This window comes from Trichomonas vaginalis, chromosome II (genome assembly GCF_026262505.1).
Source record: "Trichomonas vaginalis G3 chromosome II, whole genome shotgun sequence".
NCBI lineage: Eukaryota > Parabasalia > Trichomonadida > Trichomonadidae > Trichomonas > Trichomonas vaginalis.
In genome coordinates this window covers 19,524,457-19,550,605 of record NC_067204.1, presented here as the reverse complement: position 1 = coordinate 19,550,605, position 26,149 = coordinate 19,524,457, and the positions used below count along the sequence as shown (strand labels likewise).

The 26,149-nt window shown below is 33.3% G+C and overlaps 8 protein-coding genes and 4 pseudogenes across 12 annotated transcripts, besides 2 other annotated features; 5 read left to right on the top strand and 7 right to left on the bottom strand.

Moving 5' to 3' along the window:
- Window positions 1-2,317: 2,317 nt before the first annotated feature.
- Window positions 2,318-24,653: a mobile genetic element.
- Window positions 5,975-6,253, top strand: TVAGG3_0573520 (uncharacterized protein; the record flags this gene model as incomplete). The annotated part of the gene is made up of 1 exon (XM_051238881.1): window positions 5,975-6,253. One exon carries the CDS (start codon window positions 5,975-5,977, stop codon window positions 6,251-6,253), a length of 279 nt encoding a protein of 92 aa, XP_051096705.1.
- TVAGG3_0573510 lies at window positions 6,916-10,829 on the bottom strand (annotated as a pseudogene). The gene has a single exon. A coding segment is annotated over exon 1 (3,914 nt).
- Window positions 10,921-11,394, top strand: TVAGG3_0573500 (uncharacterized protein; the record flags this gene model as incomplete). The annotated part of the gene is made up of 1 exon (XM_051238880.1): window positions 10,921-11,394. The coding sequence occupies one exon, from the start codon at window positions 10,921-10,923 to the stop codon at window positions 11,392-11,394; it is 474 nt and encodes a 157-aa protein (XP_051096704.1).
- TVAGG3_0573490 (KilA, N-terminal/APSES-type HTH, DNA-binding family) lies at window positions 11,945-12,541 on the bottom strand (the record flags this gene model as incomplete). Its single annotated transcript, XM_051238879.1, has 1 exon — window positions 11,945-12,541. A coding segment is annotated over one exon (597 nt), but the record flags the coding sequence as incomplete, so codon positions are not given.
- Window positions 13,825-14,399, bottom strand: TVAGG3_0573480 (organellar and viral DNA polymerase type B; the record flags this gene model as incomplete). Its single annotated transcript, XM_051238878.1, has 1 exon — window positions 13,825-14,399. A coding segment is annotated over one exon (575 nt), but the record flags the coding sequence as incomplete, so codon positions are not given.
- On the bottom strand, window positions 14,567-15,231 carry TVAGG3_0573470 (annotated as a pseudogene). The gene has a single exon. A coding segment is annotated over exon 1 (665 nt).
- TVAGG3_0573460 (integrase core domain containing protein family) lies at window positions 15,404-15,955 on the bottom strand (the record flags this gene model as incomplete). Its single annotated transcript, XM_051238877.1, has 1 exon — window positions 15,404-15,955. The coding sequence occupies one exon, from the start codon at window positions 15,953-15,955 to the stop codon at window positions 15,404-15,406; it is 552 nt and encodes a 183-aa protein (XP_051096701.1).
- On the bottom strand, window positions 16,507-17,518 carry TVAGG3_0573450 (annotated as a pseudogene). Its single transcript has one exon. A coding segment is annotated over exon 1 (1,012 nt).
- TVAGG3_0573440 lies at window positions 21,617-22,467 on the bottom strand (annotated as a pseudogene). The gene has a single exon. A coding segment is annotated over exon 1 (851 nt).
- Window positions 22,470-23,342, top strand: TVAGG3_0573430 (uncharacterized protein; the record flags this gene model as incomplete). Its single annotated transcript, XM_051238876.1, has 1 exon — window positions 22,470-23,342. A coding segment is annotated over one exon (873 nt), but the record flags the coding sequence as incomplete, so codon positions are not given.
- TVAGG3_0573420 (protein of unknown function, DUF4107 family) lies at window positions 23,601-24,116 on the top strand (the record flags this gene model as incomplete). Its single annotated transcript, XM_001315575.2, has 1 exon — window positions 23,601-24,116. One exon carries the CDS (start codon window positions 23,601-23,603, stop codon window positions 24,114-24,116), a length of 516 nt encoding a protein of 171 aa, XP_001315610.2.
- Window positions 24,654-24,903: 250 nt separating the features above from the next.
- Window positions 24,904-26,149: part of a mobile genetic element that runs on past the window's edge.
- TVAGG3_0573400 (uncharacterized protein) lies at window positions 25,319-25,766 on the top strand (the record flags this gene model as incomplete). The annotated part of the gene is made up of 1 exon (XM_051238875.1): window positions 25,319-25,766. A coding segment is annotated over one exon (448 nt), but the record flags the coding sequence as incomplete, so codon positions are not given.

The window sequence follows — 26,149 nt, the reverse complement described above, 5'->3', positions numbered from 1 at the left end:
AAAATTGAATACCCTTTCAATTCAATTTTCAAAAGATATCAGCTCCTTCAATAATTGAAGGACGATTTTGATCATTTGCTCTTAAAACAAGTATGCCATGGAGAAAAAAGTTACGCTCGCAAATCTGAAATATAACTATCATATAAAAAAATTAAATTTCTAATTTTTTACTCTATAGATATTATTGGCCACTTGTGTAATGCATAAAAGTTTATGTCATATGCATACATTTGGAAGTATGGGAGACGAGGGAAATTACTTCTATGAGGCACTAGGATTTTTTAAAAATTTCTCTATCGGACTCACCATTCAATTTCTCGAAAATTAAAAAAAATCAATAATAGCTAAAATGTATTATGCATAACAAATTTTAATGTTACACGGTATTTTTTGAACTTCATGACATGAATTTTCTTTATATTATTTTTTTTTGGATTTTCTATGATTTATGCGATAGGCTGGAACAACATTGTAAGTGCAATGATATCATTTATAGAGAAATCTAAAACTTCAGCATTCAGAACTCGCAACCACAAAAATATTCATTTGCTAAGTAAGTAAAGTTGATTAAGTTCGACACTTAGCTTTTATACGTAAAACCAAGTGTGTATTGTTATTTCTTGTTAAATTATTGAGAAAAAAATAAATTGGAAGAGAAACGATACTGATTATTGAAATAATATTGAGGGTAGCTGCAGATTTCTTCATTAACATGCCGGAAATTTGTTAATCTTGGTTTTCTATCATAAAATCTGTCGAAGAATCTAAAAACGGAGATATGAAATAGAGATCATGTAAATCTAGAGTATCCTGTCAGAAAAATAGACTAAGCATGTAACCCTTTTTGGTCATAAACACTTTTACCACTTAGTCATACAGATGATCATTAAATTTAAACGAGCACTTTTTGTCAGAATTTATTCTTTTACAAAGACAGAAGATTTTAGTATTATTTAATATTAGTGCTGTAGCAAAATTCAAAAAACGGTGAAAATTCAGTGAATTTGTGAATTCACATTTTTTTCGACATTTTTCTTGATATATCCATGCACATTAAAACACAGCTTTGATACGCTTAAAAAAGCATATTCATATGAAATTGTTAAAGAAATAAACAATTTATATAAAAATTGCACTTATGGGCAGTTTAGATATATAATTTATATATAACATATATACAAATCCATAGACAAAGTGCAATAACTACAATGTTGTAGAAAATTACAGCAGAAATACTGACTTTTTGAAGGATAATAAGAATTCTTCTAAATGTTGTATTTTTATAATTTGATTGATTTTTTTACTATTCATTAATCTTTTATGAATAATAATTATTTTTAATATATGTGCTATTAAAATTTCAAATTTTGACTAATATATCTAAGTTATCTGAACGAAACATTTAGAAAATATCATACTTACATTGAAATAGCAAGTAGAGCATATTAATAGCAAGTTTCTTGGCTTTATATCTATCATCTATTGTTGTTTGATCAAACAAAATTCACTCTATTATATGGTGTCAATTAAGTAAAACAATTTTTAATAGTTATTTATTTAGTGCGAATAAGTGCAAACTCATAAATGAATAACTTAATAGTAGAAATGAATTATCTGATATAAATCTCACATTATGTCCATCAGAAATACTTTAATTGCATACGCATAACTATTAGTAATACGTCTGGAGTGTCAATTAATAACAATCCCACAACAAGTAAAATTCAGATTTTTATTAAACTTATTTTTTCCTAAAAGTTTTCTCAAATTACTATATATACATATGTGGATAAAATAATAGTAATATTGTAAAAAATTAGATAATTTTTTTTATTTGAGAACCTCTCAAAAGTTCATTCAATTTTTCAATTGTTTCAGTTTGATGTATATTCATTTCTGGAGCCTAAAACTTTAGCAATCATGACAATATCATATTCTCTTTCTAACTACGCAATGTAAGGGTATCCTTAAATGGATTTAAATTCATCCACCCCTTATGAAGAATTAGCAGGAGTATATAATACATACGTAGATGATATGATTAATGAAGCATTGAGTGATAATAGAAATGCTCTATCTAAGGAAAAATTAATGAAAATTCCATATTCTGAATGTTACTTAAATTCAATCACTGCAGCAATTGGTAAACAAAATAAAGGTAAAACATTAACGATATTAAAACAAATTATCATTATTGCTAACACTTCCCCCCATTCACATGTGTTAATTTATATCAACCGTTCAGGTTAGTTAGTATACAAGTCTTGGGTACGGTGGCACTGCGTTCCACCTTACCCAATACTTGTGAATTTGACACTTTACAAAGCCACCCACTTCACTTCACTAACGAGCTCACTAATGTAAAAATAAACGTTCTCACTATCATTCTCACTAACGACTTCACTAATGTTCTCATAAATTTTCCTCAATATCTTCATCATCAGTGTTAACCCTATTGTAGTCATACTTGAAGCCATAAACTTTCTCTAACTTCTTAACGTACAATTTACATAACTTACCTTCGTCATCGTATGGTTTAATGATATAACTATTTCTATCTTTATACACAGTCAATGAAAAGTCAACTGGTCTCGGATGTATTTGAAAGAACATGTTATGCTCAGGAAGGAAGAATAAATGTTTAAATGTATGTTTGTTATATTTTTCGATTTGTATGAGTTGCTTTTGTTCTGTCATTTACATCCAAATAAAAATTTTCAGTAAAATAAAAAATAAACTTAAAAATTAATGATATCACCACCCTCACACGTATGAAAACATAGCACAAAAATAAATTTAGGTGAAGTGGTGAGATCTCACCTCTTTTTTCACCTCTTTTTTCACCCACTTGAATTCATTACTTTATAACTCTCTTCCTTTCTCCAACTCTTCTAACTTCTTCTTAAGTTCAGCAATGTTGTCCTCATGAAGTTTAATCTTTCTCAAAATTCCTTCTTTATCTAATGGTTGCTTTATCTTTCTAAACTGAACTCTACCATCCTTCATAGTATGAATGTAAAAACCTTCTGGAATAGTTCCTGATTTAATGTATTCTACCAAAAACTTTTGTTTCATTGCTTCAGTGACTTTAGTCGTCATTTCAATCAAATAAAAATTTTAATATTAAATAAAAATAACGTTATTTTTTCAGTAAGGAAACGCAGGAGTTTTACGATTTATTTGAGGCGTGGGTTCTGGTTTAAATGTTGGAGTCGGTTTAGGAGTTGACTTTTGAACAGGAGTTTGTACTTCCATAGGTTCAGGAGTTATTGAAGGTTTTGCTTGTGAAGGCGTTGGTTTTGGCGATGGTGTCGGAGTTTGTTCAAATTCAGCTACTTCAGTATATTTATATAACATTTGCTTTGTTTCTTTTCAACATCATTACTGCTCCTGCTGTAGCTAGCAAACCTAGTGGGAGACCATATCTTATATAAGGACTTGACCAAATGCTATTTTTGACAGGAGCTGGTGGAACACCTAACCTTGGTGAAACTGCTCTTTGCCATTGTGCAGCTCGTAAGAAATATTCAATAGGTGCTCCATAATCGTTTGGTAAAGTTTGTTTCATAGATGGTGAAGGTTCGCGAGAGCTTGATGAAGAACTCATTTATAAGCTTTAAAAATAAACGTTCATCCTTTATTCCTCACTGTCGTCCGTGGCTAAGTTATAGTCATCTAATCTTATTATGGGATGCCATTAGCACGCACCTGAATGGCAAAGCAACAATCCCTCATAAATCCAATAAGTGGCTTTGGTACGTTTTCAGTTGCTAGTTCAATAGGTCCTTTAACAGACAATTGTATGTTATTGGAGCAGTAGATGTTTGACCTTGTTGGAAGCAAAAGTCCACTTCTGTTGGAAAACCACATAAGAAATGTGTGTTGTCATAGCTATCCCATTTATGTTCCACACTACCATCATCCACCAATGACCTCATAACATCTTCATTAAATCCTATCATATCATTGTTTGTATTGCAAGCGTTCGCAACCATTTCATAAAATACAGGTCATATGATTTTTCAGGTTCTGCAGGCATATTTCCATAAGCTCCCATGGAAAGCTGAAGATATTTAAACTTAGGGTTCTCAAAATTAACATAATAGTTGTCTTTCTTTCTAAATAGTGCCCAAATACTTTTAACATTAATAGGCGTATAAGCTGCTGTAAATGTTGCACTTGAACTATCTGTATTCTTTGAGAATGAACCGTCCATAGGAATCCAATCCATAACTTTAACAGGAAAACATAAAGCCTCGTTTGTATAATGTTCTACAAGTTCTGTATAAATGTTAGGGTCTAAAGAGAATGACTTTGGATGAATGAAACATTCATTAAAATCCATCTTTGTTCGAAATAGTTGCTGGGTTACAGTTGTAATATAACTGTTCCACTAGCTTCTACTGCCTTCGTTATCATAGTGAATGGTTCATTCCATGGAACAAATTTATTTGTCGTGGATTTGAATCTGAAGCAAATGCAACTTTAAGAGTTGGATTGAAAGCAATGATATCATTTACAGATATAGATGTGCATTGTAAGGCGTCGCTACTGAACTTTACTTTAAGCTGAATGTTTCCTGCAAAAGCTGGAATAAATCTTATAGCTTCTAATGGTAAAAACTTTCTAACAGGAATTCTTAAACGAAGCTTAAAATCAAATGATTTTCCTGCTGTAATTGGACCACTAAAATTTGTCCTGTTCTGCATGTTCCCGAATGACTCCATACATCTTCATGTCGAGTCTTTGAGAAAAACATCTACTTTCTTTATTTGTTCGGTAGTTTGTGAGTTTGAAGTTATATATGCTTCTTCTCTTGCGTTGTCTGAGAATATACGATACGACCATTTGCAAGGATTTGATATCCAGCAACTGCATAGAAAGCGTCATCGAAACCAATCCAAAATCCTGGTGGGTTTGTTTTATTGGAACCTGAACCAATTTCTTTATCTACAATAAATTGACCTTCCATTTTATACGTAATGAATGTATTGTAAAGGTCCAACATATTTTCACCAGGAGGTGAGAGATGAATGTTACCCATGTGTTATCTTTAGCAGTTCCAGGTTGTGATGGAATCTTTGCGTCAGAATATTTTCTATTAGTGTCACCAATTTGAACTGCATTGTCTATGATATCGAAATATGAGCGAATCTGATGAATATGCTCTGCTGGAGTAAATTCGTTTAGCTGTTCGTTCTGCATGTATTTACTTCAGATAAAAATATCTATTTACTTCATTATTCTCACTCTTCTTCTTGGCATTCGTGGTGGAAGTTGTTTTCTTGACATTTTCAATGAACTGTACATTCTCTTTGTCTCAACTTCTTTCACTGGCGGGTCAGGTTCTTTGACTCGGTTTGTTTTTCAATGAAATCACGAACTTTGCAATAAGCTCTTGGTTCGTTATTGAAAGTACATCTGGCTTCTTTTCTTCTTGTTCTTTGGTGGCTCAGTTTGAACAGAAGGTTTATATGGACTTCATGGACTTCACCCTTGCCATGCACCTTAATGTTGTCGCTCTCTGCATTCGCTAATGGTACCTTTCTTTTTCTTACGTATATTTTACCATCTTTACTCTGACTTACGTAATAGAAAGGATGTTGTATTCCTCTTGCGTCATTTAATATAATAGACTCTCGCCTCTGATTTTGACAAGCTCATTTTACATCGGTTAAAGTTTTAATTTTGTTTTTTATCTGCAATCAAATGACTCAGACAAGCCCTACGGACAAGACCCAAGGTGTCATAGATGTTGAAGCATTGAAGAAAGAAATTCGTGAGCAAAATTTTATCCGAACTGAAGGAACAAAAACAAGAACAAAAGCCAGAGAGACCAAAGAGAAAACTTAGTGAAAAACAACTTGCTGCATTAGCTGCTGGAAGACAAAAGAACCCACGTTTGCTGGCAAAGAAAGCTAGAGAAGAAGCTGAAGCAAAGAAAGAGTAAATGGTTTATTTTTATCCGAACTAAATGTATAGACAAATACCTTTATCTGTTGCGTTCAGTAGTGAAAACCCTGACGTCAAAATAAAGGGGAACAGAGTAACGTTTAAGTTTCCAACAGACTGGATTGTGAACATAAATGAAGAGAAGTACATTGGCATAACATCTATGTATATAACACGTGCTTTCAGAAAGGTTGACTTTATACTTCAAGTCGAGATAGAAAATGACGAACAGTCTTTAAGCGCCCAAACATTCACATATACAAATACTTTAAAGACGATACAACATTGTTGCAATGTATGATTTCATTTAATGAGATGTTCGAGAAAAAGTTCAACATTGAAGTACAAACTTTACAGCCTTTACGTGAGTTTCTTGCACAACTGAAAGAAGAAGGTAGTCAGCCACAACTTATAGACTTTCATTATGAATTTAATGAAAATGAAGATGGAACTCATGACTGTCAATTCATTGTATTCTCACCATTCAATGAAGTCGCTAAAGAGAAAAAAAATCCATTACGTATAAGATTTCAAATCTCCGAACCAAGTGATGATTTTAAGAATGTTTTCAATTATGATGCAATGCTTCCGAGGAAAAATGAATTTTCAAAGATTGTAACACCTGGCATTTGGGATAGAAAGCAAGCTATATTATATTCAAACTTAAGTAAAGGAGTTGAAAATGAGTTCATTGGTCATACAAGAACTTCACCACTTCCTAACCCTAAATACTATAAATTAACTGGCTTCAATCGTGAGTTTTGGATAGACATGTTCTCCACTCATGACCATAAATGTCCAGTGTTCTTGCCTCCAGACCATAAGGACTGTCTCTACATTGAAGCACAACTCTTAAACTCTACCATCGCAGTATTGTAAAATCTACGCTAGCTTTATTTTTATCACGAATGACCTCATTCATGACCTCATTCATGACCTCATTGCTGACAAAAATAAATGACCTCAGAACTTCAACTTACGAATAAAGCTTGTTTTAGTCGTTATTGAAAAGTTGAACTTTTCAGCAAAGCAAGGTTGACATGACTTACATAAGTCGAATGCAATCTCTTGACCATCATAAAGTGCTTTGTAAAGTTTCATTAAACTGAACTCAGAGTCTTTGTCATATGTTCCAACAGGTATGTGAATGTTCTTATCTTCATTGTAATAGCATTGTATAGCTTCAGGAAACATTTCATTAGCGGTTAAAGCAATAACATCTTGCTTCACGCCTTTCATTCTGCAGTGAAATGCAACTTCATTTAAATCATTCGTGAGTAAGTCTATGTAGGTCTTCTTTCCACAGAAAATACTTTTATAAGCTAAACTTTGTTTTCCAGGTGTTATTTCTGCAAAGTCGCTATGAAATTGACCAAGGTTCTTTCCTATAAGTTCGCTACCTATCTCTTCTTAAACTCTGCTGCAAGCTTTGGGATGTCTTCATTATATATGCATCTACTCACAGTCCTGGTAAAAGATTTGAAGTCCCATGTCCTCTGCAGTACAGAATACTTCATTCATAATACGTTTTGACATAGACAGAATATTAACACCAAGTGGACAGAAGTTAAAGTGTCTGCAAATGCTTTTCGTTAGCTTGAAAATAGTTTTATCTGAACCATCCAAACCTTCGAACTTCACTATATGGTTGTAATTTCTTATAGCATATCTTATAGCATCTTTGTCATTTACTATGGTTATTTTTGACTCAATAGGAGATAGAATAGTTTTGCCATAAATGCTGTTCAGAATGAGTTTTATAATTTCTTGTAAGGGGTTTTCTTCTTTCTTATACTTTAACCTTAACTCAAACAACTTCTTTACTTCATCTCTTATTCTCATATCTCTGTTTCCATCGTAATAGTATCCTTGCAACACTTCACATTTGACACCTTGATATTTTATGAGGTCTTGTAATGTTATATGGTCAACATACATGAGACAGCAAGTGTTTGAACTTCTTGGAACGTTAAGTTCTGGATTTAGTTCAGGGTCGCAAACTATTAAATGAAAGTGTCTGGGTATACCAATCTCTGTTATCTTAATGAGAACAAAGAAGCCAGACATAAACTTTTCACCAATGGGTTCCTTTTGGTCATCATCGAATAAATGTCTCATGAGATACTCTGTGCTTAACATCTCATCCTTCAATACTTTTGGAATACCTTCTAAAGTATAAAGTCTTGCTATAGCTGAAGGATATAATGAAACAGTGTCGAAGTCAGCAATGAGTTTCTTTTTGCTCTTTTGTTTCATGTTATCTGACAACATACATCTTCCACCTTGAATGCATCTCGAAATAAATTCTCTTGGTTTATTTGAGAGGTCATAAAGATTTCCATTCGGGAAGTATACTCTGTTCTCAAACAATTTGTTAGCAATAGAACAAATACTAACGTAGTCATAAACGTTTAAATCAAACTCTTTCAATAAGTCATTGCGGAACTTTACAAAACCTTCTCTTAAAATTCTTACATCTTGTTTGCAGTAAAACGTGCTATATTTTTCTAAGTCGAAGTGGTTTTCATCTATTCTGCAACCTTTGATGGAATCTATGTTCTTCATAAATGTATCTGCATCATGGATAAACTTACATGCTTCAGAAATGACACCAGTTCTGTTGTCATTTGCTAACAAAACACTGCTGTAGTAGTTATATGGAAATACTTCTTTCGGTCCTGTTTGTAAGTTAAACATAGCAGGAAATAGTTTAAGCTTCTTATTTATAACACTGTAAGAGTCTTTTATAATAATTGCCCGTCCTTTATATAAGCCAGTTATTTGCATTGTTCGTGAACCTTTAATGATGGGAGTTCCTTTCACTTCTGTCATGTGTCTTAAGATGAAGTTTATGTCATAACTGAGGTTATGGAAATATATTAAACTCTTGTCAGGAAGTCTTTCCAAAAATTCTGTTGCACAGTTTTGACCCCAAATGCTTTCACTAACTGAACCATCTTCACTGTCATAACAGATGTTAAAAGCTTTATGAAAGCCATCCGTACTACACTCAAAGTCAGCAAAGAAAACGTGCTCAGGTATGAATTTACATTTAGCTTTATTTACTTCTTTTGACTCTGCTTTCTTCTTCAGTTGTACACAATACTTTGGAGCATATGTCAAATCTTTAAATGGTGCAAGGTTCTGTTTATATAAGTCAGTAGTATATGTGAAAAGTTCTCCATAAGAAATAGGTTCGAAATATTTGCACTCCCACAATGTTTTCATAACATCCCATAACGGTGTTGTTCTATCATAACGAACTACATATTTATCTTCTCTCTTTGTATAAATCTTCATCTGTTTCTCAATGTTCATTCCACCACAAGCTTTGAGAATTTCTTTATAGTTTCGAATGAAGTATGTTGTCATTGGTAATCTTTCATTTAGCATGTAGTGGTCTTCAACAAGAAGTAAGTCAATAGTTCTAACAGTTTCGCATTCTTTTGGTATATATCTCTTTATTTCATTATGTCTTGACTCATTGAAATAACCAATGGTAACATTAAATGATATACCTGTTGCGTCAGAAATTTCTTGTACTTTACTTTGAGGAAAGTCTCTAACACGAATGACTTCTCTCATGTGGTCAATAGTTTCTTCATTTACTCCAGCCTGAATGCAAGCATAAACGAAACAATTGTCCTCTGTCATAAGTGTTGCAGTTCTTTTGTTCAGTTCATTGAAGATTTGGTAGCGTTCAAGATTTATAGGTAATGTGCAAAGATACTTCCAGAACTGACCGCTTCTCTTCTTATAAAACTTCTTTTCACCATTATCTTTCCAAAAGCTTTCTATAAGTGCTGGGTTTCCTGTTTGCTTAAGAGCTTCCAAAATGGCTTTCTGGTCATTTGTCAGTGTGCTTTCATCTCTATATGGTCTCTTTTTTGGTTTGCCTTTCTTTACATCTGACATCGTTAAGCCTTCATATTCTGTTAAATCATACATCTTTATTTCGTAAGATTCTTTATGTTTGTCAAGAAGAAGTCATAGTGCATTTCAACAATACCTGCGGCATTTGCTTCTATCTCTGATATAAAGTTCTCCTTCAAGAGCTGATGTAGTAATGTTCCAATATTATTGAGGTTTAACGTAGAACATTCATACTTTCCACCAAGTTTATAACATACCATCCATCTCTGTTGTGAGTTTATTTTAATTTTCTCTAAGAGTCTCATGAAAACCTTACCGAAATGTTTGTGTAAGTAGTCTCTGTTTGGTTCATCTAAAGCTTCGATGTTAAAGTCAATGAGTCTATTGCCTGACTTCACATTTCTCTTCCTATTCTCTTCATCTTTCTTTAACCATCTCTCACCTTCTTTTGGTTTGTCGTCAATGGAACGAATGACATCGTTAGCTTTGCGAACTTGTTCTATAGCGCTCTTAAACATCTCTCTTCTCTGTTGTTTCAGTGTGTCGTCTCTTCTTCTTGTTTCACCAACGTTCGCATTTGTTATGTCAAACATCTCTTGACGAACATCATGCGAAAGAGCTTTACGAGTATGACCAACGTTCGCATTTGTTATGTCAAACATTTCTCTTCTTACTTCATGCGAAAGAGCTTTACGAGTATGACCAACGTTCGCATTTGTTATGTCAAACATCTCTCTTCTTACTTCATGAGGTACTGAACGTCTATGATATAAGTCAATAGCAACGTCATTTAAAGGAAATGCTATTGCATGGACTTCGTCCTCGCCGCGTTGCGGCTTTATGAACTCATGAATTCTATCATAACTTATTGCACCATTATAGTCTTTAATGAAGTCAGCGAGTGCTTTTTTGTTTGTTGCGTAATGCTTTGCAACATCTATATTAGCTTCTGTAAGAAGTTGTTTTATTTCCGAGTGTTCTAACTTAGACAACTTCCGATACATCTTTAGTAGGAAATAAAAAAAATATTTTTGAAAAAATTAGATTAGATTTTTTTTAAGTTATTTTTCAAAATAATTTAATATTTTTATTTTAATGAAACACATGCAAGATTGCAAGTTCTTTTCATACAATGCTCTCGCTACTGCCATCAAGAATGAGTTCAATAATGCTTCAAATGTTAATATTATCTTTAACAAGAAGTTTGTGAAAGAATCTAAGTTTGGTCAGTATGTCAGACCATTAGCTATCGTCATTGACCGCAAACGTTATACTTCACAAGAGTTAGCAGTAGTTTTGAAACAAAAGAGTTTCTTCGTGAATGTCAAAGATACTCATTATACTGTCATAAAGAACTCTAACATTGACTTCTTCAGTATTGCTATGAATCTTTCCGAACAGAAAGAATATAAGAAGGGTGAAACAAATGTGAAATATTATCCTTCATCTCTGAAGACAATAACGAACAAAGATGTTATACAGAAATTCTTACCAAAGGTTGAAGAAGCTTCAATTGACATTGACGAAGGAAGTGAAATGGTTGAAGAAATTGACCCTGAAGCTATTTAAGCAAAAATATATTTTTGGTTAGTCTTCATATGGATATTTTACAACAATTCCCCAATGTATAAACTTTTCATACGCTTTTTCATAAGCTTTATATACCTTCAGAAATTTTGCATAATCTTTAGAAGCATTTAGATATTGTTTAAATGCTTTGTATGTCTTCATAAATTTTGCATAATCTTTTACATGCTGTTCGTTCTCCTCTTCTGTCATGAGTTCCGAATATTCTAAATTCATGTTCTTTCATATGAGATAAAATTTTATAAAAAAAATAAAATTAGCTTAGATTTTCATTCTTCCTCTTTGAAGTTATCGAAATACTCTGTTATTTTTTCCTTTAACAATGGTAAGTCTTCTTTGAATGTAAGTATTGTGCAACCTTTGATGTCATAGTGTGTTTGAGGAAGAGTATTTTTGACAATTTCTTTATTTGCTCATTCGGTGTCATTGAAATCGGTAAGTTTTCACGATAGAACCAGTTTCTGTCAGATTTGTAAATCTTAGCAAGGTCATAAAAGCTTTTGTTGTTTCTTCTGACTAAATGCAACATAACCATATCTCTGTCTTCTTCATTTTCCATCTCTTCAGCGTAAATCATATACTTATAACTCTTTTCCTTTCCTTTTGGTACTGAACGTGGTATTCTTTTCTGTATGCTTTTGTCTTTGGATTCAATGACTTCATCTTTTGCTTGAAGTTTCTTTTCCATCTGTTCGCGTTCTTGTCTGTGAATTTCGTCAAGAAGTTTACAAACATACCAAGCATAACGAGGTGAAGCCCACATTGCTACAACATTTACGAGAAGTCTATGAACATAATATCCTCTCAAACCGTTTGGCAATTTTTCACGATTTTCATAGAGTTTTGGCGACTGGGGTTTTTTACCTACTCGCTGTTCTTCACTGTTTTCAGAAAAAAGTATGTCTCGCTGTGCTTCATTTAATAGTTCAATAGTGCTTTGGTTCCTAAACCAGTCTTTAGGAAGTTTAGTATCTGGAGCATAACATGCTGTCAAAATACTTTGCATTTGGTACATGTCATCTTTGACTGAACGAATGAGACGTAACTGTTTGTTATATTGTATGTACTCGTATTCTTCATTTATTGCTTCATGGACTATAACTGTTGTTGTGTTCTCTGATGTTGTCATTACTGTCTTTACATACAAAATAAAAAAATAAATAAAAATAAAATTAGCGTTATTTTTTCTGAGATAAACACTATTTCTTCACAACATTAAATTTTATCCTGTATGAAATGACTTTAAAAAGATTATTGACTGACTTCGAATACTATCTCATTGACGCACTGACAGACCCTCAAAACTGTGTTGAAAGTTCTTTAAGCTTTAAGATTGAAGGTACGACGCATTTTGTCTTCACTTACGTATTGAAAGAATATGACCGTTATCATAACGAAGTGAATCAAACACTAATAAAATTTGTAGATAAAAAATTGGTTAACAATGAATATTTTAAACGTGAAGACCCAAACACTGCTGGAGATGATGAAGAATACAGACAAGCTATTGAAAAAAATAACGCAAGATTAGATGCAATAGAAAAGAAGTTTAATGAATGTCTTACAAACACGTATGAATATCTTATGCGGTGGGAAGCTAGATGGAAATAAATTTACGTCAAATATGCAATTTATAAAATCTTATGTCGACAGGCTACGTAGCACAGTGGTCTAAGGTGGTGTTATGGAGGGGTCAGAGTCTGTGGTTCGAACCGCGACAGCGCCGTATTTTCTTATTTTCTTTGTTTGTCTTGTTTGTCGTGAATAAAAAGTGTCATAAAAGTGCTCTATCTTCCACGGGAATAAATAAAAAATTTACTTTATTTCTTCTTTATTTCTTTGTTCCCGTGGAAGAAGGGTTTTGCTGTTTTTTCTCAGCCGAAATCAATGATTTTTTCATTTTTGGAATCCTTAGCGAATGAGGAATCTTTTCTCTCGTGGAAGCTTTGAACAAAAATATAATTTAGGTGAAGAGGTGAGATCTCACCTGTTTTTTCACCTCTTTTTTCACCCCAGTTTTTTCACAAGCGTTTTACATGAATTGTACGATGTATATTTGAAATCCTAAACAATTTCGTAGCTTCTATTTCTTCTGTCAGTATGTCAAAAGTTTTAACAATACCGAAGGTTTCTTTATACTTCTTCTTGACGTCAGATAGAAGGAAATCTTCTGCTGTTGGATAGTTTTTGTTCAGAAATTCTAACATGTTCATTTTATCTTCTGCTGGCTTTTCTGCTTCTTTCTTTAAGTCTGCATAGTCGTTTCTCATTCTTTCTATCTCTTTGACTGAGTAGTTATATTTCCTAATTGCTGCCTTACATTTTGAACATTGCGGGTTCATTTTTGCGTTATACATTGAAATAAAACCAGCTAAAACAACTAAGGCGTCAATTGCTCTCTTCATCTCAAACATAGCGGGTCTTATTTGTTCGTTCCATACTTTGCCTCTTCTATCTTTATCTCTTATTTCCCAAACACATTTTGCAACTAATGAAACAAAGTTATCGTAAGTCTTAAACTCCTCAGATTTATATATGTCAGAAATGTTTTTATATACCATGTCGCAATCTTTGTCCATAACCTTATGGTTGCAATGAAAACCAAGGAATTCATAATTTACTTTACGTATGAACTTCTTTATTTCTACTGAGTCAGTTGGTTTCACTTCAATTTCGTCGAATTCAGGAATAGTGAGTTTTTGTTGTTGGATTTCAGGCAATTTGGGTAAATGGTCAATAATGTCCTGCATTTCATAAAGATATTCTTCATTTTCTTCATCTTTCGCACTACAGTCTAAATTACTTGTTAAAAGTTCTTGCTTTATCTTCTGGATTTTTGTTTCGAAAGTATATGAAGAAGGAATGAAGTTTTTCATCTCTACTAACATTGACGTAGGATTCATGACTAACGAGTTTGGTGCTGTTGTTGTGGACAGAGTCCCGCCGTTCGCGGCTTGTATTGTTGTTGTGCCGATTGTTGAAATCATATCTTTTCATACAAAATAAAAAATAAATAAAATAAAACTAACTTTATTTTTTATTTGGAAAATTCATGAAAATTCAGAGGTGAAAAAACAGGTGAGAAAAGAGGTGACATCTCACCTCTTCACCTAAACATTATTTTTGGTGAATTCAATAAAAATAAATGGTTCATTTACTCACAATATTTTTTTTACAAAACGACCCCAAACTTTTAACTTCTTTTCTGCAGCTTCAAATGCTATCTTAGCGAGTTCATATTCTCTAAATTCTCTCTTTAAATCTTCTTGTTCCCATTGGTCTAGTTCGTATGGAGAATCTCTATAACCATAACATATCTCACGTTCATGTTCTAATTGTTTTTCACACATTTTTCCAACTTCTTCTTCGAACAAAGGTTTAGCATTCTCTACTGTATCTTCGAGTTCTTCTTCATCTAACTTCTCATGAACTTTCTTGTCTATGGAGTCCATAATATCTTTGACATAAAATGCATACTTTACAGAGCACCATTCAGCAACAAAATGAACGAGGTCAGCATGTATGTAAATACCTTTGAATTCATTCATAACGCCCTTAGTAAGCTCATAAAATGCTTGTTTTGAGGTCGAGCCACTTTTGGCTCACCGTATTCGTTCATCCAAAACTCAAGAATTTCCTGCATTTTAGTACTATTGAGAAATCTGTTTAAATGGTTTAACCTTCCGCTTCTCTTGCCATCTTTGTTGCATTAATGTAACCATCCTTGTCTCTACGTAAGACTTCAATACCGTTATAAGTGCCTTTTGTGAATGTTTCACCATTAGATTTGTTCGTGAATGTTTTTGCTTCGACTGACATTTCTGTTCTTACATACAAAATAAAAAATAAAAAAAAAATAAAACTAACTTTATTTTTTCTTTGTGAAAATTCATGAAAATTCACGGGTGAAAAAAGAGGTGAAAAAACAGGTGAGATCTAACCTCTTCACCTAAAAATTTATTTTTGTCTGATTTACATCTAATGAAAAAGTTTAGAAGAATTTTCTTATTCTTTCTGGCATATTTTTGTCTTTCCAGTACTCCCGCTCTAATGGTCCCAGATGTGTTGGCTTCGACTCTCTCAAGTTCTTAGATGGTATAACATCTTCAACGCCTCCTTCATATCTTACTTTATAAGTGTCATCGTTTGTGTTATAGCCAAGTATTTCAATAACCACTCCTCGCTTTGCTTCGTCAATGGTTTCAGCAAGTTTGCCATTACTACTTTCGACTAATTTATGTCGAGGATAAAACGCAATAGAGTCGTCGGCAGCTTTTATAAGATATCCATTACCTTGCGTAGAGTCTACAATATAATAATTTCGACTTAACCTTAAACGTTTCTTTGTCAACGGTTTGTCGTCAAGAACTACACGAACTTTTGTACCAGGAATGAGGGTAAATTGTGTTGAATTTCTGATATTTTGTGTTTGGCTTCGTTTCTTTTGTATATACTTTTCTTCTTGTTGTTGTGTCATTGAATTTGGTGTATGTCCTGTTGTAGAATGTGTTGAGGAATTATATACTTCGAGAAAATGTTTCATTGTTTCTTCGGTAAAGTCTCGCTCTTGGTTTAAATCTCTGAGAGTCCTTATGAAGCGGTTTATGATGCCGAGTATGTTATGGTTATGGTCTTCAGTAGTGTAGTGAGTTATGTTATGCTTAATGAGAAATTCTGTGATTTCATTGCTGAGGTATGCACTGTCTTGGTCTGATGTTAAAGTACTTGGGTTATGTTCTGCTACAAACTTTTGTAAAAACTCTTAACACTTCACGAGTTCCTTTATTTCATTGGATATGCATATGCTTTACGAGTGTTAACATTTATGAAGATGAGGAATGGTTTATGTCCTCCTTTTCTGCTTTGAATGAGAGTGTCAAATTGGTATGCGTCAGGAGTGTTGGAGTAAATTGGTAAAAAGTAGTCGTAAGGGTTTATTTTTGTTTGATGTACAACATTTTTGTCAAAGAACTTTTAACTTCAGCTCTGTTAGTAAATCCCCAACTCTTTGCAGCTTCATTGAACTTCTTAAATGACCTCCATGGATGTTGTTCGAATACTTCTTTCAAGCTCATTTATGTAAAGTTAAAGATTTTAACCAACTCGTATCCAAGCGTGCATTGTTATATAAGGAGGCATATAATCTTTTCATTACCTGCTGGGTCTGTAATACCAGCTACAACATGTGTATGATTTCCTGCAGTTCCACAGAAAATACCTGTGCTAACATCTTTGGGGTCATCTGAGATATCATATCTGTTCATTCCCTGTCTATTCGAACCCGCTGCAAGATTTATATAACCTCTTTTTGTTATTGAATGTGAATGGTTTCCTTCCACAGATGTTCTTCCACTGAACCTATGCATATGTGAAGGAAGGTTTTCAATACCTATTTTCTTTGAACCTCCCATCTTCATTGACTGCGTATTAGTGTAGAATGGAAAACTGTCAACTATTTCATACCATCTACCACCAAATAAAGTGTTTGGATTTATTGGATTCATAGACGTATAAACAGCTCCTATAGGATATATTAAATCATATATGCTCATAACTCTATAAACATATTCTAAAGAACTTATGTCATTAAATACCATTTGGAATGTATCTCCGGATGAAATGTTGCATTTGTTCCACTTTTATAATGTAATGTTAGTTCAATAGAATTATCCAAGAAAAATTCAAAAGTATCTGGTTGAAGACCTCTAACAAATTCAAATGGAGTTGCTGGTTCACCATTTATAATTTCTGTTGTAAATGTCATTGTATCTGGTTTCGAAAATTTCTTTGTTAGTTCTGCATCCACATAAGTTTTATCTGCTTTCTTATCTAACATTGCTGGTAGTTCATATGCTTCAAAGTTTCTGGCATGACTTTCAATGTTCCTGCAACTGTTATCTAAACTGTTAAGAGTATCTTTTACGCTTGTACTTGGATTTTCTAATGGTGCATTTGAACCAAGGTCAAAGTTCAATATTATGTCGTCTGCTCTAACAGTAGTGAAGGATTTATGTGTATGGTTCTTGTCGGCTTTACTGTCTAATGTAGCTTGAAGTTCATTTATATCGGAGATGTTGTGTTTATGAGATTTCAAAACTTTGTTCATTGCTTCGAGTTCAACTTTGTCAGCTTTACTTTTAATAGCATCTTCAAACGTTATTTTTGACTTAACTCTCAAAGTAAATCTTGGTTCAACTAATACACCGTTAACATTGAAAGTAGAGGCATAAATTTCACCGGTATAACCAAATGCTTCTGGTGCTTTAGCTACATCATACTGTACAGTACAGCTTATGTCATAACCTTTAGCACGAATGTATTTATATCTTCTTTCATTAACATTTTTGTCTTCGCTTCATCACTTCGTGTTAAATATCCATGGTAGTCCGTTATAATCTGTTCGTCTGAAGTTATATAATGAACATGGTTCTTGTCCGCTTTACTATTTAATGTAGCTTGAAGTTCATTTATATCGGAGATATTGTGTTTATGAGATTTCAAAACTTTGTTCATTGCGTCAAGTTCATTTTTGTCCGCTTTACTATTTAATGTAGCTTGAAGTTCATTTATATCGGAGATATTGTGTTTATGTTCTTTATCTGCTTTTTCGGCTAATTTCTCTTCTATCTCATTTATTTCAAGTTCATGCCTACCACACCTCCCGAAGAAGTATTTTTCTTCAGCTCTTGAAGAACGTCCACTTCGCCATCTTTGGTGTCAATAATGAGACTTTGTGTTAAAACCTTCCTGTCTTAATGGATGTTTGTAAAACTTCTTCTTCACCGTGTTCGGGGTCATGGTCGTCATCATATCTTGTGAAATCAGAGATGTTGTCATACATTAAGCATATCTGTCTCAAAAGTTCTGCTATTTGAAACTGGAACGAAAGATATACAGAACTTTCATCATCTCCTAAAGTCAAGTCTGCTTTCTTAAGTATTTCTTGAATGTATGCAATGAGAACAGAGTACCTTGGAAAATATTCGAACAATATTTCATTAGCTGTTGGTTTTGGTGGTTCTTCTGGAGTTTCTGTTGTTTCAGTTCTTCTGTTGGAGTTTCTGCATCTCTTGACTTCAATGCTCTTGCTCTCAAAGACCTAAATGTTAGAGCACCGGGTTTTACAAAGGACTTTATAAATGCTTTAATAGTTCCTGGTAAGTTATTGTTAGCATTAAGTAAGTTCCTTATGCTTCCATCATGTACGTCCATAGCACTATGTAAAAAATCTATACTCTTGTAGTCAGCAATAGACTGACTGTGATTTTAAAAGATTTGTCAATACCTTTAAGCCAATCTTCATGCATGTCTGATACTGAGCAAGAATATCATTGCTTCCTTTAGTGTATTTTGTGCTTGTCGTAAAGTATCCAATCCCGTACGTGCATTGTTTGCTATACGTCTTACAGTATCTATTTGACTCCTTGTTTCTTGCATCCAACCAGATAAAGTTTTAATAGTATCCGAACCATTTGAAATGAAGTTCAAAGCATTTTTAACGTCATCTAAACTTCTTCACCAAGTACTGCCCATATCTTTCCGATTTGGTATTGAAGAACTCCATATGAAGCAGCTGTTAAACCAGTATTTATAAGGTCCCATATCCATGATTTAGCAGTTTTTCCATCCTTTCCATCCTTTCCATCCAAAACCGTTTTCGCCTTGAGGTCCTTGTATTCCTTGTATTCCTTGTATTCCTTGTGGTCCTTGAGGTCCGGTGTCACCCTTCTCTCCTTTCAGTTCATCTTTATGTTCGTTATAATATTCTAATGTCATAAGGTGTACATCATTACTGCTACCAGCAACGCCAAAGAATTTGTTTCTCATTCATGACTAAATTCTTTAAGCATTTAATGTTGTCGTCAAATCGAAAGCTCTTTAACAATTCAATGAGAACATTCAGTACTTTCACTAATGAGGCATCTACTGTAGAATTTATATATTGCACCGTTCCATCATTTATGATAGGAACCTTGCTTGTTGTAATGAATGTCATAAGTGTTAAAAGTATCGAAATCAATGACTTTTTAGTTTTTCCATCGTCAATGACTAAATCATTGCCTCAATGGTTAAAGTTGAGTTTTCGTTACTAGTTCATGTGCTCTTCTTGCTTCATTTGTTTCATACGCATATGCAGCAATAGTCATATTTTAATGAGAATAAAATGTTGTTCTATTTGCAAAGTACAGACCCAAACGAATACGGAATAGTAAAGCTACAAACAAACTTAGGTCTTCAGAATGAAGCACTTGCTTTCAGAGTTGTTGACTTCAATACTATCGCAACTTTTGTCATAACAGATGAAACAGATTTCATGGAGTTTGAAATAGATGGAAAGAAGCACGAAATAAGATTTCACAATAATGTAGAATATAAGATGGAAACATTAGCTGAGTGTTAAATGCGCTCATAAATACTACAATAAACAAGGATAACGAAGAAAACTTAATGAATGTTAAACTTATTGCAGGAGTTTTGAAGTTCAGTTATGCAAAGGAGTTTAAGATAACACGAATGAGTCATAGAGTTCAATTGCTTCTGGGTGCATACCATATGACATTTCCTTTGAAAAGTGTTGACAAAACGATTGAGATGAAATCTGTTCCATACGTATGTTATGGTAATTGTTTGTACATTGAGTCTAAAATAGCTAATGTCACAGGCATTTCAGGAGTTAATAGTAAAGGTTCAGTAGAATATAAGTCTTTCTGTTATGCAGTCAATTCAATGTTCATTCCAAACGTTCCTGTCATAGCAACTCATTTAGGTAAATGGATTCGCATTAGTCCTCATAATTTGAAAGACATGCAATTCAGACTTGTTGACTTTCAAGGCGAGCCTGTAGAACTGAAGGCACCAGTGCGAATGACTGTTGAAGTTGACTTTTTAGAAAATATTAAATGCAACAGCTTACAAGAGAACTCAGAGCTAAAAATATAAAGTATGAATGTTATGTATTAGGTCATGAACTTTGGTTGTTGCTGTTTGATGAAACAAATGAATTAGTTATGTCAGTCAAGAGAACAGAAAAAGGCGTCAAAGGCGCCGAGCGCAAAGCGCTATATTGTGTTAGTGAAAACTGCACCAAGTCAATAAGATTAGGTTTGCATTATGAAGATGAGTTCGATACTGTTGAAGAAGTTTTGGATAGATATTACAAATTGCTTTAATTTACTAAAACATATTTCAAACAAAGTTTATATTCTGTTGAAAGTTTTGTATATTCATTCGAATATTTATACTTAAACTCAACTCCTGTAGTTCCTGGTGTTTCAATGATGCGGATGTTACCTATTTTCATGAATGGTGGCGTTTGACCACAGCATTCGATTTCAGGGTCGAGATAGTCAATGACACATTGTTTCCCTGTTATTCGTGATATAACATTTTCAAGGTCCTCCTTTGTTAGAATTATTTGGTTCTTGCTTATAAGATTTGTCAAAAGCTTCTTATCGTCTTTGAGTAAAATTGTTTGGTATAACTGAAGAAGGTAATGGTCTACGTTATCTGAAGGATTTGTTTGAACATTTGTGTAAGGGTTGTCGTTGGCTTCTCTTGAAAGAACTTGGTCCAGTGGTGGATACTCTAACTTAACATCTGATGTAGCGTTAGCGTTTGAAGCTGAGTTTAAATTCACGGATTTCAGTTCTGGTTCTTTTTCTTTCAAACACTCTGAACTATAGTTCTTTATGACAATATTGTTTGTCGTTCGTGAGTCAACATTTGATGTTGGTTCAATTGGAACATTAACGGCACCAGCTAAGATGGATTTGCTTCTCATTTCATATAGAATAAAAACCTTTTATATGTATGAAATGAACAATATACTCGACAAGGGTTTGAATGTAAAGCTAACGAATGAAAATATTGTTGAATTCACTGAGACAGGAGCTGTGTATAAAGATGTAGAACTACTGAACAAAAGAGCTAAGGGAAGAAGCAGGAACATGAACAAAGGGTGGAAGCCTATAAAAATTTATGTCAATGATGGCTCAGGAGGTTCAAACATAAAGTATGCAGAAAGTTATAGAGTTTATGCTCTCAAAGGTGAAAAGCCTTCATTTAAGAACAGCTATTCTAACGCATATCCTCAAAAGCTAACGGATGGAGAAGTGGATGATATGAATGACAGCAAAAATATTAACAGAAATGGCGACAGAGATGCATGGAATTTGTTTACCATCAGTCAATTGAAGGTTAAACTTTAAAACAATGTTGGTCGTTCCCATGGAATATTTTTGACTTTAATGGTATTAGTCATGATATGAATCTCAAGGTATGAACGAGGAGAGATGAGAGACTTATATGCTTCCCAAATTTCTTCAAAAGGTAATGTTATACCTGACTGTTTCCAAATGAGTTCAATATCATAACGTGAGAAACCTTGAAAGATAACGAAGTCAGTTATGAGACGTTTTATGTTTAAAGCTAAAAACCTCCATGTTTGCATAAGTATTGCTACAGTTAAGTGGTAATGTCTGACTTTAGTAATGATATTAGCTAATGGTGAGTCTGGTTTTGACACTAAACCTTTACCAGCGAAGTCGTCGCAAACGAGCAGAGTGTTTGAAGGATATTTTTTGAAGGGGTATTTTGAAAGTTTTGATAGAATGTAGTTTGTCAGTCGTTTCATATCGTAAACTCCTGAGTACTGACGTAAGTGGTGTTTGTCAATAATTCTTTCCATCTCCTCAGAAGTCTTTTGCATTCCTGACTGTATAAATTCAACGATGGCATAATATTTCCTCTTACGTCGAATGTAACGTTGAAGAAATTCAATGAGTTCACTGTCTGGAACTTTAACGACAGAGGCTTGAACTTTTGACATAAATGTTTTCGCTGTTGAGTCCATAGAGTCTGAAGTTGCTGATATAATGATTTGGTCATAATATGAGTCATTTCCTAAACGTTCTGTTATGAGTATATGACGAATTAAATTAAATGTCTTACCTGAACCCATCTTTCCACAATAGAAATAAACGCCATTTGAACAGAACTCATAGTCCTTACTGAAAGGAAGAATGAGAGAAGAGTTAAGTTTGTCTGTAGTTTCATTCATGTCTTCATCTACGTCATGTATTAAATGCTTCATTTTATCTCCATTAAAAATGCAAGTCAGAAATATTCAGAACATAGCACCGAGTCTAACTGACAAGAGTATAAAGATATACTATGAACACGTTATGATGAAACCTACCAAAATTCAAGAAAGTCAGTATACTTATGAATATCCAAGGCACTGGGTAGAGTATGTAGGAGGTGAGAAAGCTATTGAAATCAGACAGGTTCGAAGTATTCCAGCAGGAAGAACAATATTATTGAAGAACTTTAATGTTTTGAGGTATAATGATGAAACAAAGAAGCAAGATAGTTTTCCTGTTGCTGTGTATGTGAACCTAGACACAGGAGATGACATGAAAGTTTTTAACACAAAGCTTCAAACGGTAGTGAGAGAACAACTGACTGCGGAAGGACATCCATTACCTTCAGAAGTTAGCATAGCATATAATTTTGAAACAAACTCAATAGATTTTAAAGTCATCTCTGCAAAGAAGTCAGGTTTTACATTTAATGAAGCAGATGTATATTCGAATGAAAACTTCAAAGCTATTGCATGGTTAGATAATGACGATTGCTTTAAGAAAATATTTAAATTCAGTGACTCAAAGATGTCAATAGATGACCTTCGTGGAATGTTACCATCGACGTTTACAGTTGAAGGTTCAGCAGGATTGCTTACAAGATTGTCAATTGGTGGTATTTGGTCTCGTGAGAACATTGTTATAAAATCCAGTATAAGTGAATTTGCTGAAGAATCTATATTATGTCTTTCAAACTACATGTATTCGCCACCGAAGCATTATAGTATAACAAACTTTGTCAGTAAGTTTAACATAAGACTTGTCGAACCTTCTTCAATGAAAGATGTTGTGCTACCTAAAGATGGAAAGGATGGACTCATTATTGAGATGATTTTAATAGCATATTAAATGAGCTTGTTCTTGAAGGTCATTCATGATGAAATAACTGTTGTAGAAGATGTTAGCAATTGTTCAGACATTTTGAAGCGAATAGATGATATAAGAAAGAAGTTTATGAATGAGAATGTTTATGTTTCATTGACTTTCTCCAGTAACGAGAACTTTTATGAGATAATATTGAAGAGAGATGATTTTAATATGGTGTAAATGGTAGCTTGGGCAGCTTTAGGCGCAATGGGAACAAAAGCATTAGCATTTGGAGCAAAAGCACTTGGAGCTTATGACGCAGTAAATAAAATGAGTGGAGGAAGAGTTTCGAAGACATTAGATGCAAATAAAGGAAAGATTGGAGGCTGGGTTGCAAAGAAGTTAAGATTAAATAAAATAGGACTCATAAATAAAGCATCCAATTTGGTTGCGACTGAGTCAGAAAATGCTTTAGGAAAGGACGATGAGTTTGCAAAACACGCAAAAGACTTTAATGACCAGATGAAAGGTGAAACAATGCATTTAAATAGAGTCGATGGAACTCTTCCTCCACCAGTAGTTCTTCCGTATGGTCCCTATGGAATGTATGGAAACCCTTACGAAAGACCATTTGACCCATTGACTGGTGGAAGTAACTGGTATCATTACGGACGAAGAAGAAAGACAGTCAAGTTGGAGACAGACGTGAAGAAAGCAACTAAAAAGAAACCAAGGAAGAGAGTTATAAAGCAATGAATTCAAGTGGGTGAAAAAAGAGGTGAAAAAAGAGGTGAGATCTCACCACTTCACCTAAATTTATTTTTGTGCTATGTTTTCATACGTGTGAGGGTGGTGATATCATTAATTTTTAAGTTTATTTTTTATTTTACTGAAAATTTTTATTTGGATGTAAATGACAGAACAAAAGCAACTCATACAAATCGAAAAATATAACAAACATACATTTAAACATTTATTCTTCCTTCCTGAGCATAACATGTTCTTTCAAATACATCCGAGACCAGTTGACTTTTCATTGACTGTGTATAAAGATAGAAATAGTTATATCATTAAACCATACGATGACGAAGGTAAGTTATGTAAATTGTACGTTAAGAAGTTAGAGAAAGTTTATGGCTTCAAGTATGACTACAATAGGGTTAACACTGATGATGAAGATATTGAGGAAAATTTATGAGAACATTAGTGAAGTCGTTAGTGAGAATGATAGTGAGAACGTTTATTTTTACATTAGTGAGCTCGTTAGTGAAGTGAAGTGGGTGGCTTTGTAAAGTGTCAAATTCACAAGTATTGGGTAAGGTGGAACGCAGTGCCACCGTACCCAAGACTTGTATACTAACTCAGGTTCACCTTCAGATGATACATTTGAATCTTTAAAGCATTTAATCAAAATTCCAATTATTTATTTATCACAAGAAGAAGCAGAAGATTATTTAAAAAACTTTTAATGTATAAAGAATTATATAATACAATCAAGAAGCAAGGATTAGAGGATAAAATTATTGATAAACAACGGGATGAATTATTTGAAACACTTTCCATTTCAAATTTTGATAGAGAATTTTTGCATTCACTCATTTTTCTAGATGATGCAGTGAAATCAAAACTAATAACAAACGAGAAATCATATTTTAATCAGTTATTAACTCAATGTCGACACATTCAGTGTTCATTCTTTATGGCTGTTCAATATTTCAAAGCATTAAGCACAAACATTAAATCAAATCTATCAACACTTTTCATTTTCAGTGGGTTTAGTCGTCAACAGTTGAATGTTATGCTTTATCAAGTGAATTTACCAATGAGCATTAATGAACTTTACACACAATATCAGCAATTAGGTGAACATGGAAAAATAATAGTTGATTTAAATAAAGGAGGTGTTAAATTTGATTAACTTTTTATAATTAATTTTTATTTTTTATTTATAATTAAACATGACAGAAATAGCAAATCTTCTACAGGTTCCATTAAAACAAGGGACAAACAAAAGGGGTGCATATAATAGAACTATGAAAGTTCCTGATGGAATGAAAGAATTAGTTCATATTGTTGCTGGTCTTCAAAAAGATGTTAAACAAATGAGAAACGTTTTAACATTACCAGAAGCTCAAGCATATGCCAAACGTCATGGTCCAAATTGGGAAGCACACGAAGCAGACATTACGGGTCCAAATGGAAAACCTGATGGTATAAATGAAGTTTTCGTTACTGATGGTCAAGGTAATATTAAAGTCATAAATGGTTATAAATTAACTATATCTGATTATCCTAAACGTAAAGCATATAATGAACGTTATCCTATGCAATTTGATGAAAATGGAAAAGCTGTTAAACAATACATTGGAGAAGGTGAAAATGGTCCAATTAATTCATACCGTCATAATCCATATTCTTATTTCAATGAAGAATTAAATGCTATTGAAGAGGGACCGGATGGATTACCACGATATTCTAACCAGTTTGATGGTCAATATGCAAATATTAGATCCGAAATTTCAGCTAAGAAATTCTTTAAAGTTGCTTTATTTGATCCAGTTTTCGCAAATGTTAAAGATGAACTTAAACAGCAATTTCAACCAATTATAGTAGCAAGAATTGCATCAGGTGCTTTATCTCAAGCATTCAAAGATTTAATTAAGAAACCATTATATCAGCAACGAGGTTTAACTTATGATTTAGTTAAGGAATCAGATAAAAGAAAATTGAGAAATCAGATGATTATAAGAACGCAATTAATGAATATATTCGGTCTATTAATTACGATG